At 46.5% G+C, this 13,334-nt stretch overlaps 2 protein-coding genes across 3 annotated transcripts in view; one reads left to right on the top strand and one right to left on the bottom strand.

Annotated features, from left to right (window-relative positions):
• The window catches only part of DAPP1 (dual adaptor of phosphotyrosine and 3-phosphoinositides 1), a 55,666-nt gene extending 50,931 nt beyond the window's left edge, over nt 1–4,735 (top strand). For both annotated transcript variants that reach the window (XM_066186316.1, XM_066186317.1), the window contains exons 7-9: nt 1,872–1,957; nt 2,484–2,571; nt 3,535–4,735. In XM_066186316.1, the coding sequence (XP_066042413.1) occupies nt 1,872–1,957; nt 2,484–2,571; nt 3,535–3,585 (225 nt within the window). In that variant the 3' untranslated portion in view covers nt 3,586–4,735. The remainder of the gene's footprint in view (nt 1–1,871; nt 1,958–2,483; nt 2,572–3,534) is intronic.
• Nucleotides 4,736–6,141: 1,406 nt separating this feature from the next.
• LAMTOR3 (late endosomal/lysosomal adaptor, MAPK and MTOR activator 3) lies at nt 6,142–10,662 on the bottom strand. Its single transcript, XM_066186318.1, has 7 exons — nt 10,578–10,662; nt 10,284–10,340; nt 10,059–10,093; nt 9,347–9,405; nt 8,409–8,542; nt 7,266–7,329; nt 6,142–6,556 (listed from the first exon to the last, which is right to left on the bottom strand). Exons 2-7 carry the CDS (start codon nt 10,290–10,292, stop codon nt 6,483–6,485), a joined length of 375 nt encoding a protein of 124 aa, XP_066042415.1. The 5' UTR covers nt 10,293–10,340; nt 10,578–10,662; the 3' UTR covers nt 6,142–6,482.
• Nucleotides 10,663–13,334: the final 2,672 nt, after the last annotated feature.

Below are 13,334 nucleotides of genomic sequence, written 5' to 3'. Positions count from 1 at the left end.
CACAGGCAGCTGCAGCCTCCTTGTATCTCTGGCTTCTCACATCTGTATCACAGCTTTCCAAGCTAAAGCTCCCCAAACTATCAGAGGGTCAAACTTGTCAAGTAAAGTCAGTTTTGCTGATGACTTCAACAAGAGAATGTTTTACAGCTGGAAAACATTTACTGTGCTCTGCTAGTCTTAGCTACTGGATAGAGTTTACAGGGCTTTTTTACACAGAATCACAAAATAGTTTGGATTGGAAGGGTCCTCAAAGATCTTTTTCTTTCAAGCCCTCCATTACGGGCAGGGACATCTTCCACTAGACCAGGTTGCTCCAAGCGCTGTCCAACCTGACCTCGAATACTTTTTTGTGTTGCTTTGTTAAGTGGATTTAAAGCTACCAGCACAACACAACCTTTATTTGTAACTTAGACACAACCTGACAGAGAGCGTGCTGCTAAAATAGTTCTAAAAATACTGGTAGTATCCTTTGCATTCTTTTGAGTTCATCCTTTTATTTCAAGTGGTCTCACGGGATACATAGAAAACTGTTCATTTAAAAATTCCTTCTGACAAAGATTAACTTGCAGAATCCTTACAGTTGCTGCTCCATTTCTATCTTAATCTGAATAAAGATAAGAAACACCTCTGGAATTTATTTGCCCTTACAATGCCTCTGTTCAAGGTTACTTCATAGCACAGCCAAACTGTTCACCTCTGCCAAGCCCTGTTTCAAGCCTCTAACAGATTTTTACACAAGAGCAGACACAACTGCCTTCTCTCACCAAACATTACCATTTCTAAACAGCTATGTTTTTGCAGGGCTTTCCATCAGTTTTCATTTCAGTTCAGGACAACTTGAATTAAGTTTGTAGGATAGCACTTCAAAGAGCAGCACTCCGCTAGTGACTTACCAGGCAAGAAGATTTCCTGTCTTTGTCAGGAATAGGACATCCTTCCAGGCAGCAGCTCCAGTGTCTCCTGACACCCCTGTTGTTGCCGTGGGGTTGCAGGTACCTGCACGTGAGCAGCCTGCAGCTGAGCCTCGGACAGCATTTGCTATCATAGCACAAGGGGCTTTCTTCTAACGCAGGGTATTACTAACAGCCGCTGAGTCAGCAAACATACTAAGGGAATCCATACACCTGATGAAGGACCAGGGAAACAGCTAAGTGTGTTTGGGCAGAAAGCAATTAAGCTGCCTCTTCTGAGGTCTTGACAGTGTGAGGCTGAAACAAATGGAGGAAGAACTCTCACACCTAGGGAAAATGAACTCCTAAGGAGATGGGTTTCTGTTATACACAATCCATGTCCCTGCATCTGAATCTGTCCAAAGAAACTTTTATATATATGTGTTTGTGTTCACATACATGCATATATTCTCAGGCAGCCAAACATATCACTTCTGCTGCAAGCACTACTTTGGCTTTGCTTCTACACTTTTCCTTACCCAGATTCATCCTTTTAAGGCACTTAGGAATTAGTTAAACCTCCAACAGCTGGCTAGTCTGAGAAGACCTATACCCATGCCTTTGTCTCTCTAAACCTTAGCTGAAAGTGGTACCAGATTTGCTGCTGTCAGTTACATTACAAGGCATCAGCCAAACCCTCAGCAGCCTCCATGTAGCTCAAACATTCCTGCAATAGAGATCTCCTCTGTTGTTTGTCCAGATGTAAACTGTCCTGTGTTTTTCATATTAAGCTCACTTCATATCATGATACCACTGAAGTTATGCTTGTTAGTTTGGGTTTATAGTGTTACAGCAATTTTAACTATGCCTAGAAAAACCTGTGGAGGTGCCTGTAAAGGTCCAGATGCACCGAAGATGAACTGAGATAGCCTTATCTTCTGTTTTCATGTGTCCACATTTTAAAAACATTTTCTCTTCAAGGCTACGGAACCAATTCGAGCACTTGACTTAACTGAATGCTCAGCTGTGCAATTTGACTATTCCCAGGAAAGAGTCAATTGTTTCTGGTAGGTTGCAGGATTTTCTCCATGTTTTTGGGAAATTCAAAATAGAAAGGGAATTTTGAAATGTAAACGATGCATGCTTCTGAAAGGTCCCTTGGTGGTTGTGACCCTGCTCATCCTCTAACTCACAAGTCTGTGTCAGCCAGTCTCTGTCAATGCTGCATGGCTTTGGCAAATTACTCCTGACAAAAGGTGGGCCCATGTGTAGTGGGCATATCTAATTCTGTAAGCATCTCTAATTGTCACCTAGACTCATGGGTCTTGGAGTCAGACATTGGGACAGGTCACATGGTGACCTCTTCTGAGCCCAGATGTAGATCTTTTATCCCTATGGACCTGGGGTGGCATTTCCCTGGGCTGTGAATGACTGTCACCCATTCTTGGCTAACCCTCCTCCTGGTGGCTGAACGGAGCACAACCTCCCTGCCCTGCTCTGTCTAAGCAACTGTTGGTACAGGCCAGCGGAACTCAGTTTTGGGGCAAACTGCCAGTTGTTCTAGCAATTTAAGGAAGCTTTGTTTGCTTACAGTTTAGTGTTCCCACTAAGGACATACTACCTGTGTGCAAAAACGGGGATAGAAGCTGACGAGTGGATTAAAATCCTGCGGTGGAAACTGGTAAGGTGATGTGTGCTGTTACACAGCGCCCCGGGCAGCAGCACCTGGTACTGCCATCAGAACCCCCCAAGACTGTGGCCCCTGAGTGCTACAGCTCTCAGCACCTGCAACCAGGGATTATTACTTGTTCTGGCTGTCAGGCCAGCTAGATTGGAATACTGCAGATTTCACATAATCATAGAATCAATTAGGTTGGAAAGGACCTCTGAGGTCATCAAGTACAACCTTTGATCAATCACCACCTTGTCAACTAGACCATGGCAATGAGTGCTAAAGACACATCCTTTTCCTAAGTACCAGGGATGGTGCCTTTCTGGGCAGCCCATTCCAATGTTTAGCCGCTTCTGTGAAGAAATTCCTCCTGATGTCTAGTCTAAACCTCCCCTTGCACAGCTTGAGACTATGCTCTCTCATCCTGTCACTGGCTGCCTGGCAGAAGAGACCAATCCCCACCGGGCTACACCCTCCTTTCAGGGAGCTAGAGTGATAAGGTCACCCCTGAGCCTCCTCTTCCCCAGTCTAAACACTCCCAGCTCCATCAGCTGCTCCTCATAGAACTTATGACCTAACTCCTTCCCCTCCACTGCCCTTTTCTGGACTCAGGCACCTTCCTGAACTGAGGGGTCCAGAACTGGACACAGCAGTTGAGGTGTGGCCTCATCAGTGCCATGCACAGGGGCATAATGTATCTGCCTGCAAACCCACTTCAGTGTTTTTGCGATGCACTTTTAATAGGCATACTCATTAGTAAGAAAAAATTACTCCCATCTCTAAGGATGTCATTGTACGTGCTTGGTAAACAATATGGATCATCATGTCCTGGGTCATGATGGCAGGATGAGAAGACAATGCGTAGGCTTGAAAGCACTCTACTTCCTCAAAATATCAGGAATTGGGTTGGCTGTACTGACCCACATCCACATGCAGGCAGACAAACAGTAATGGACTGTCTTTCTGTTCCAGTCACAAATACGGAAGCAGCTGGAGGAGCGCAATGCCACCCTCAGTTCCTAGCTGTGTGCCAGCCCTCCGGCTCCACTGGCAGGAATTGCCTCTCTCCAAGGGAAAGGCACTACTCACCAGAGGGCAGCCTCACATCTCCAGTGCTGTGTCCCCAGACGTCACCCAGCCCTTCACACATGGGATCCTGCAGCCCTGGGGCTGCTGAGTCATGCATGGGGACGGCTGCAGAACCAGAGTGTGGGTTTGATACCTCTGGTGTGTGCCTGTAATGCACTTCATTCAAACACCTGCCAACTAATCACAGAAGAGGTCACTGTTCAAAACTTCTGTGGTTATTCAGAGCATTCAATAATTTATTGCAAGTTCCATCACAACTAAGCATCAGTATCATGTTCTGTAACTTTGAACCTTTTATTTAAAATATGTCTTTTCTGGAAACATTAAATATTTTTAATTGCCTGTTTAGGCTTTAAACCAAAAGAAAAATGACAGAATTACATCTTGTAAATATTATCTATATTGCAATCTAGAGAGTAGTGTTTCAAGGCCCTTTTCAAAGTGACAGATGTGTGACACAGTTCTGGGCAACCAAATTTTTATCTGGTTTAGCTTTATACCACAGTGACGGCTACAAGGGGACGTCTGTTTCAAACAGCATCTGTAGGTAATGGTGAGCAGCATCATGTAAGGACACTTGTATACAAACCAGGGTTATGGGAAACAGTAGCTGCTTCCTGGCACTCACAGGACACACATTTAACAGCGTTGTGGCTCACTAGAGAGACAAGAAGTGGAACGCCATGATATTGGTGCTGTACTCAAAATAGATGTTACAGTTTGGAAGCAAAGTTTGACACACAGGAGAGGCTCAAGACCAGCTAGACCCAGCTGCAAGATCCCCTGAGCACTCCTGTGCCTCCTCAAGGCGTGGGCAAAAAGGGGGGACTCTCTCTCCCTGCGTAACAATCAAATTTATGCTGAAACAGCATCTGCAAACCTCTCCTGCTATGCAACACTGCAGTCTGTGTTTGGTATTGCTCATGCAGAAGGTGTTTGATAATTGCCTTTACTAGGAGAAGAGTGCAGAAGAGAAAGGCAAAAGCACATTGGAAGAAGAAAGGAAATCTACATTTGGACATATAAATAGCATTTTATTTCAACTTAGAAATTCAAAGTATTTGTAAATATTTTTATACAGACTTTTCTGAATAAAATGTCATTATAAAACTACCACGGGTCTTTTATATCCCTGTACTGTATTGTTAAAGCTTTGTCCTCCTTTTTCCCTTAATGAAGCTTTAACAAACTGGCATCTCCCATTTAGTTAAAAACCTTGGCTAAATTTGTGTGAGAGAGAGGCAGCATAAAGGGAAGCCAGAGATTATATTCTCCAACAGCATCACTGTCTTTTGAACATGGCTCGGAAATGGAGCTTGTAGGGAAACCACAAAGGTAGCCTTCCCTTTTTCACAGCAATAGGCTGCTTCACAAAACACTGCAAACAAGTTCAGCACATGGTGTCACAAACTGAAGCCAGTGAAAGAAATGGTGCTTGGGTGGCCTTGGAAGCTGTGACAGACAGGTTGAGCAGAAGCAAACAGCAAGGGGAGGCCTTTGCTGGAACACAAGCACATTTTGCCAGAAATACACACACCTTCCAGCTGCTTCTGTAATGACTGGCTACAGAAGTCCTAATCCACCTTATTTTAAATGGAAAAGGGTTGACTGACAAGCTGTAATCTCTTTTTGAGCCAAGAACTCCCAGTTGTCATTTCCAGCACTGCTGTTTCCCCCCAACCTGCCTGATGCACCAAAGGTCGATGAGGCGTGAACATGGCATTCCCTTTCCCAGCCTGGGGCACAGACCTGCCCAGAGCTGTCCCCCAGACCTGCTGTGCTTGACAGTTATCATAAGGGGACACGGGAGGGAAAAACAGGGTGGGGCTAAGAGCACAGGCTTGGTCCCCAGCAACAGGATCTCTGCACTGCCCTGCGACTTGGTATCCTTACTGCCCAACTGAGAGACACACTGGTTAGTTTTCTGCCTACAGATTAATGCATTTTGGACATTTACAAACAATTAAGAGACCTGTTCTCTCTAGAGACATGTAGATGTGCTGTGGGGTATTATAGTGCAACAGAAGAGTGGACCAGGCTCTGTCATTTAAAAATACTGTATTTTATTTATATTTATTTACTTCAGAAAACCTAAGGGTAAATAAGCTGAGAGTGTCACCAGTGATGAACCCACACAAAGACTATGAGACATGAGATCTTCACAACCATATTACACAAAAAAAAAAAAACCATGAAGAAGTGAGACATTGTTTGGGTGCTTTTAACTAGGCATCATGAAAATCCCTAAAGCAACATCTTCCATAGAAACAGTTTTCTTTCTAGTGGAAGCAGGATGCAGCTAGCATCCAGATTAGTAGCACTCCCTTGCCAAAGTACACCGTGTAAGAAATCTGGGATATGGACTGATTGTACCGACACATCACCGCTAACACACCTGCTCTCACAATGCCTCCAACCACATCTTTGCTCACCCTCTCCACCTGATCTGCTTTCCCACATGTAGTGGTGACCGGCCTGAGGACACACCCTGCCATGTGCCTGGTGCCCTGTAAAGGAAGAGATCTGGGGGCTGCACCTTTGAGCCAAGGGCATTGCAGCGACCTGGCTCAGCTGGCTGAGCTAAACTCCATGGGAGCTATTTTGGTGGGCTCTCCAGTACTGCACAATACAAGAAGCGTGGCCTAAAGTAACATCCACCTACAACACACTAGTAGATCATTTCAGATTCAGTACTATGTACAATTTACTCTTACTTAGTATACTAAGGAGCTGTGGTATTTCTTCCAAGACGTGTTATTTGACTGACGATTATTGAATCTTTCTGTCCACTGGGCTGCAGAGGAATGCTGCACTCTGGCAATACCATCAGGTTAAGAAACTTCGACAACCTGCCTCAGTTCTTCAAACAGGGGTGTGAGCTCCTTCTCCAAACTTACAATCAGCCCTGGAAGGACAGAAGACACAGAATATTCCATCAAACAACATCACCAAGAAGCCTCTTTCCAAAGCCTGCAGCTCCCTTCTCTCCCAAGTCACAGGCAGTGTTTTTCAAAGCCTGAAATGTTTTGTGTGAGCCATCCACTTTCCTGTGAACAGTGGGCAACACCTCCAAGCAGGGTGTCTACAGCCTCTGGCACTACAAGAGGCACCCAGTGCAGCACAGCTCTCTCCCACTACTGCCTTGCCACTTCCCATAGCTACTGCAGCCCAAGAAGCTGTACCAGAATTAAATCCCTTCTGCTCATACTCATTAGCCAATGTCCTCACGAGCAAGGCTAGGGTCTGGCTGAAGGACTTCTCCACCCCACAGAACTGAAGACAAATCTGCACATGTTCCTGCAGAATGTTAACCTGACTGACAGAAAGAGACCAAACAGCTGGCTTGTACAGCACAGCACCCAACTGTGCAGCAAGGGCAAGGTTAATCACAGGAGAAATATGCTTCAAGAAGAATAACCACTCCATCAAGCCACCCAAAATCTGTGGATTTTTACTCACACCTTTTCGTTCTCACCTTTCACAATATGCTGACAAAATTCACAGCAAGAGAAAAGTTAACATAGCTTGAAGTGAATTCACGGAATTTATTCTGAATTATTAAAATATCCTGGCCTTAAAATACTGCCATCTTTAAAACAAATGTGCAGACATACCTGTATTGGCATTGCTGCTAGCAATGAAACTCACTACCAAAGGCAAGCGATTGAACTGCACCACCTGCAAGCAGAGAGAAGTGCTCAGCCAGCAGCTAACACACCTTGGATGTCAGGGCTCTGATAAATTCTTTCCACATAAATTCTTTCTGCAACAAGCAGCCTCCTCAGTTTAAAGGACAAGCAGGAGCAAGAGCCACAGAGGTGACTTTTCAGCACATCTATTTCTTAAGATTCATAGTTAAAAACACCAACAGAACTTACGTTACAGTACAGGGAGCTGCACATGGAAAACCTGACGTTTTCCTCCACCTCCACATTCTACAGTGTGCTGTCCACCCGAACCCTACCTCAGCTGCAGATCCTGCAGATTACACTGTGGAGACCACATCCTCCACAGGAAACAGGAGGGCAAGCAGGTTCATTACTTTAAAATACTGTTCCCTGTAAGGAAGTATCTGTTCTTCCATTAACAGGGAACTGGCACCTTGTGCACAACAGTAAGCTAGCAGAGTCAAAGCAATGTACTGATGTGGGCAAACCAACTCATTTACCCACTAATTTCCAAACAAAGCTTGACACACTGTAGGCTAAACAGCTGGTCAGTTTACTGCAGTCACAATTAAAAGCTCTCAGGACCACCAGAACTCATGAAGGAGCAGAAATGTAGTAATGATGGACTTCTGGACACAAATAATCAATTTATTTGTGAAAAATCTTGGTATTTCAAAGCTTTCTTACCTCAGAGCCATGCTGGCAGCAAGATTAGCTATGAAGTAGGCTGCATCTGCTTTAATTAACGTTAGGTGTCACTAATTATAAACATTGTTTATAAAAGAGAACATAAACCCTTCATAAAAGATTCAGAAGACCATATGAGCAACAGCCCCTGCAAATTCAGAATTACTACACTTTCCCATTGTCAACCAGTAAATCTCAAGTTTTGAGAAATGTAACAGAAGTTTAATAAATACTGTGAAAGTCTGGCTTAACCATTTGAGCTGTGTAAGAAATAAACCAAAATAACATCAATAGCAGCCTAGTGAAAATCTACTAGACCTTACACAACCTTCTTTCTCTTGCTCCATGTAATGCAGGAACAGCTCAAGTCACTGAGGACAGGGCACACTTGAGGTTACTCACCTGGTATGTACTGTAATAGCAGATGATACTTTTGTTTTTAGAGAGTCCTAATTTACTGCCCTGATCTGTGGCAAGGGCAAAGGTGGACAAAAAGCCAGGTCGCAGTGCGTGTTCTGGAGCATTATCATTGGCAACTAGAACAAAACAAGAAAATCCTTATCTTTACGTGGTGTCTCTGACTGCATCCCAAACCCTCATCCAGCTTAGTGCTCTGCCAAAAGCAGAGAAACATGCAAGACACTGAGGTACTCCCACAGGAACACCAGACAGTCTTCAACGAGCGGTACATCATTTAATGCTCTCTGTATGATCAAAGCTCGGTACAGCAGCATCCTTCCTAGACTGAGGGTCTTTTACTTTAGGATGCACGGCCTGTGCTGATGTCCCTTTGGTGTCCACAATGTTTGCACCCATTCCAGCCTTTGAACTGATTACTGGCACACAGCTGCTTGATTGCAAACAGCTGAAGATGTGCAAGTTCTGCTGGGTGTTTGAATACTCTGGGGCACTGAACAAAATAAATCTGCAATACTTGAATGTTTGTATCCTTAGACTATTGTACACACAAGCCAAAAACATTTGAAACAAGGACTGCAGAAAACTACAGTACCAAAAAAGCCAAAACACTGCCAAGCTCTCTCTACTACTTAGTATCAATCAGCCTGTGAGGGATTTGAAGACACAAGGACCTTACAGCACTCCAACCCCTATCACTCAGGAAAATTTCCATGGACTACAATTCCTGAGGGCACAAACAAAAGGATATACTTAAAGAGGTACATAATCAACTACTGAACTTTTATTTAAAGTGTAATTTAATTCTACCACTTGGAATATTTGGGTACTTGGCATAACCAGGAAGACTTTCCTGTACTTCTCCACCCCCTGCTGTTCAACCAGGATTTCAGCTGTGGAGCACAGCAAGAAGCTGAAGTTACCTTTGATAACAGGCACACCATCTCTATCTGAGACTACAATAGCATGAAGACCTTCAACACTGGGAAAAAAAAATAGAAAAAAAAAGATTAAAAAAAAAAAAAGAAAAGAGACACCATTTTAAAAACACAGTAATTAGCAGGAGACAGTATTTTGTGTGAACAGGAAGGGGAAAACATTGAAAAAAACTGATGCCTTCGCTAATTTAGTATTTGCTCTGTTTAGTACAAGTCTGGTGACCCCAATAATAAGAAAGACACGGAACTGCTGGAGCAAGTCCAGAGGAAGCCATTAAGTTGATAAGAGGGCTGGAGCACTTCCCCTACGAAGACGGGCTCAGGAAGTTGGGGCTGTTCAGCCTGGAGAAGGGAAGGTTGAGTGGAGACCTCACAGCAAGCTTCTGGTATCTGAAGGGGGTTTTCAGGGGAGCTGGAGGGGGACGCTTCATCAGGAACTGCGGTGACAGGACAAAGAGTAATGGGCACAAATTGAAAACCAGGAAATTTACGTTAGATATTAGAAAGAAATTTTCTGAGGGGGGTGAGATACTGGAACAGGTTGCCCAGGGAGGCTGTGGACACCCCACCCTGGAACTATTCAGGGCCAGGCTGGATGGGGCCCTGAGCAAGCTGATCTAGTGGGAAGTGTCCCCGCCCGTGGCAGAGGGTCGGCACGGGATGGCCCTCGCCGCCCGCCCCGTACGGCCCCGCGTACCTCGGCAGCTTCTTGTACAGGAACCGCTTCAGGTCCTGCGGGCAAAGACGGGCGGCGCGTTACTCACGGCTGCTCGGAGCGGGCGGGCCGGCTCCGGAGCTCCCGAACCGGCCCAAAACACTGCCCGCCCGCCCGGGCGGCCCCGGCCCGACCTCGGCATCCCCCGACCCCACCCCGCCAGAAGCCACCGCCCGTGTCCCGCCCGCCCCCCGGAGCCGCACTCACGTCGGCCATGGCTGGGGCCCGCCCGGTGCTGCCGCCGCCGCCGCCACCTCCGCGGGCCTGCGAGACAAGACGAGAGGCCACCTCGTCACCGCGGGCGCGGCCACCGCCTCCGAGGAGGGGAGAAGCCGGAAGGGGGGGCGCGCTCCGTCCCCGAGGCCCGGCCGGCCGCCACCCCCCGCCCCGCTGCCATGGTAGAGCCGCTCCCGGCCGCGCCGGGAAGGGCGCGCGGTTGGGCCGAGACCACCGCGCAGCGGGAGGGGGGGGCGGGGGGCGCTCCCTGCCGTCCCGCCGTACCTGTCCGCGCCCCCGGCGCGCCCCGCACGGCTCCGCCGCCGCTTCCCCCTGGAGCCGCTGTCACATGAGGCACGGCACCGCCCTCCCGGCCCCGGAACCGCTTCCCCGGCGCCTCCGCCCCGCTCCGCCCCGGCAGCAAAACAAACCTAAACCAAAACAAACCGTGGCGTTTCAGTTAAAGAACATTAACAACAGAAAGCAAATGTCTTTTTCTACCGCGAAGAGTTACTGCCGGTTTTACTCTTCCATTGCTGCCTATTTCCCCTACTTTTGGATCTAGCCCATCAAACCATGGAACTGCAGGCTAATAATTTAACAGCTAATGTGAAGAAATAAAACAGTTTAATTTAGTAGATGCCTACAGTGTAACAATGGTAACTGTATATATCTGTTTTTAAAGTCTTCTATCAGAATGCAGGACCCTCGTGGTAGATCTAACAAACCCCCAAGCCTGCTCAGCACGTAACAATGCTTTTTCTCTAAAAAGGAGAGCTGCTACAGGCCAAGCACAGAATCCCAGAATCATTTAGGTTGGAAAAGACCTCCCAGACCATTGGGTCTAAGCTATGACTGAACACCACCAGGTTAAGCAGACCATAGCCCTGAGTGCCACATTCCAGTCTTCCCTCAAATATCTCCAGCAACAGTGATTCTGTCACCTTACTGGGCAGCCCATTTCAGTATGTAGTCACCTGTTCTGTGAAGAATTTCTTGCTAATGTCCAACCTGAGTCTCTCCTGACAGCTTGAGGTAATTTCCTCTTATCCTGTCACTGGTTGTCTGGAAGAAGATGCCAACCCCCACCTGGTTAACACCTGTCAGGGAGTTGTAGTGCAGTGAGGTGACCCCTGAGCTGCCTCTTCTCCAGGCTAAACACCCCCAGCTCCCTCAGCCACTCCTCACAGGACTTGTGCTCCAGACCCTTCCCCAGCTCCGTTGCCCTTCTCTGGACACTCCCCAGCACCTCAATGTCCTTGTAGTGAGGGGCCCAGAAATGGACCCAGCTCTCGAGGTGTGACCTCACCAGTGCCGAGCACAGGGGCACAGTCACTGCCCTGGTCCTGCTGCCCACACTATTGCTGATACAGGCCGGGATGCCCTTGGCCTTCTTGCCTCCCTGGGCACAGCTGGCTCACGTTCAGCCACTGTCACCAGCACCTCCAGGTCCTTTTCCACTGGGCACTGTCCAGTCACTCTGCCCCTCTGCTGTGACCCAAGGGCAGGACTCGGCACTTGGCCTTGTTGAACCTCATTCCGTTGGTCTCAGCCCATTGATCCAGCCTGTCCCGATCCCCTGCGGAGCCTCCCTGCCCTGCAGCAGAGCAGCACTGCCACCCAACTTGGTGTTGTTCATGATTTTACTGGGGATGCACTCAATCCCCTTATCCAGATCATCAGTAAAGACACTGAACAGGACTGGGCCCAATACTGAGCCCAGGGGACACCACCGGTAACTAGCGCATTGTTGATACCTGTAGATTTTGCTTAGATTTCAGCATCAAATCAAAATTTTAAAAAGTGTAAATTAAATATATATAAATTTATATATTCACTTGGAAATTGCTAATGTTTCTGAACATATAGGTCCAGTGACGTTTCCAAAAAGCCCAAAACAGAGGTAAGCCAGTTTTTGCAAGTAACAGAGGAAAAGGTCATTCAAAAGAACAAATTTATTTGAATATTGAGAATTCATACCTCCTTCTTAATCCAAGCCATGCACACACAGCAATTTGGTAAGGACTTGGTCATATTTGAGAGATACTTAAAAGAGAACCCCACAAAATCATTACGTGAGCTTCTGATAGTATTTTGAAAATGCTAGCTGGGACAACTTTGGTCTTCTCATTTATTAAAATAGTCCCTACTATATAATAAAAATGTTTAAAAAATGCAACTGAGCACAGGATGCTCAGTGATCTATTTTACTGTCACATTTTGATTAAAAGCTATGCAAAAGCATCTATGAGATGACTCCTGTATTGCCGTTAATGGGAATTTATTCTCCCATCCCAATGACAATCTTTCTATATACGGAATAAACCAGTACTGAAGGGAGAAGTGTATTCTACATGAGGGATAACATTGTAACTAAACAGTGTATTTTAATATTATTTCCAAAAATGTAGAGAAGCCCAATACTCAACTCTAATTCCTGCCAGACTGAGAAGCATGGGAAGTATAGTTTATAATGGTGTCCTGCTTTCAGCTGGGATAGGGGAGTTACTTTTCTTCCAAGCAGCTGATACAGTGCTGTGCTTTGGATTCAGTATGAAAATAATGTTGGTAACACGCTTACACTTTGGCTGTTGCTGAGCAGTGCTTACCCTAAATCCAGGATTTTTCCGTTTCCCTCACTTTGGCAGCAAGCAGGTGCACAAGAAGCTGGGAGGGAGCACAGCCAGGACAGCAGACCCAAATTTGTCAAAGGGATATTCAATGTCATGGAGCATCTCATGGTCAGTGTATAAACTGGGGAGGTTGGTCAGGAGCTGCCAACGGCTTGTCAGGGACAGGCTGGGCTTTGGTCAGTGTGGGGAGCAATTGTACTGGGCATCACTTCTGTTTCTTGGGGTTTATTCCTCTCTCCCTTCTTGTCTCCCTTTTCACTGCTGTTGATCACTGATATTTGATTTTTTTTTTGATGATTAAACCACTGTCATCTCGACCCACAGGTTTTACCCGAGTTCCATTCTCCTCCCTGTCGCGCTGTGGGGGTGAGAGCAGCTGCCTGCACGGCGCTTAGTTCATGGCTGAGGC

This window comes from Chamaea fasciata, unplaced genomic scaffold (genome assembly GCF_029207755.1).
Source record: "Chamaea fasciata isolate MVZ Bird 193981 ecotype frontalis unplaced genomic scaffold, bChaFas1.0.hap1 SCAF_6, whole genome shotgun sequence".
Lineage (NCBI taxonomy): Eukaryota > Metazoa > Chordata > Aves > Passeriformes > Sylviidae > Chamaea > Chamaea fasciata.
Note: the sequence above shows the minus strand (reverse complement) of the source record. Positions and strands in the feature narration are given on the sequence as shown.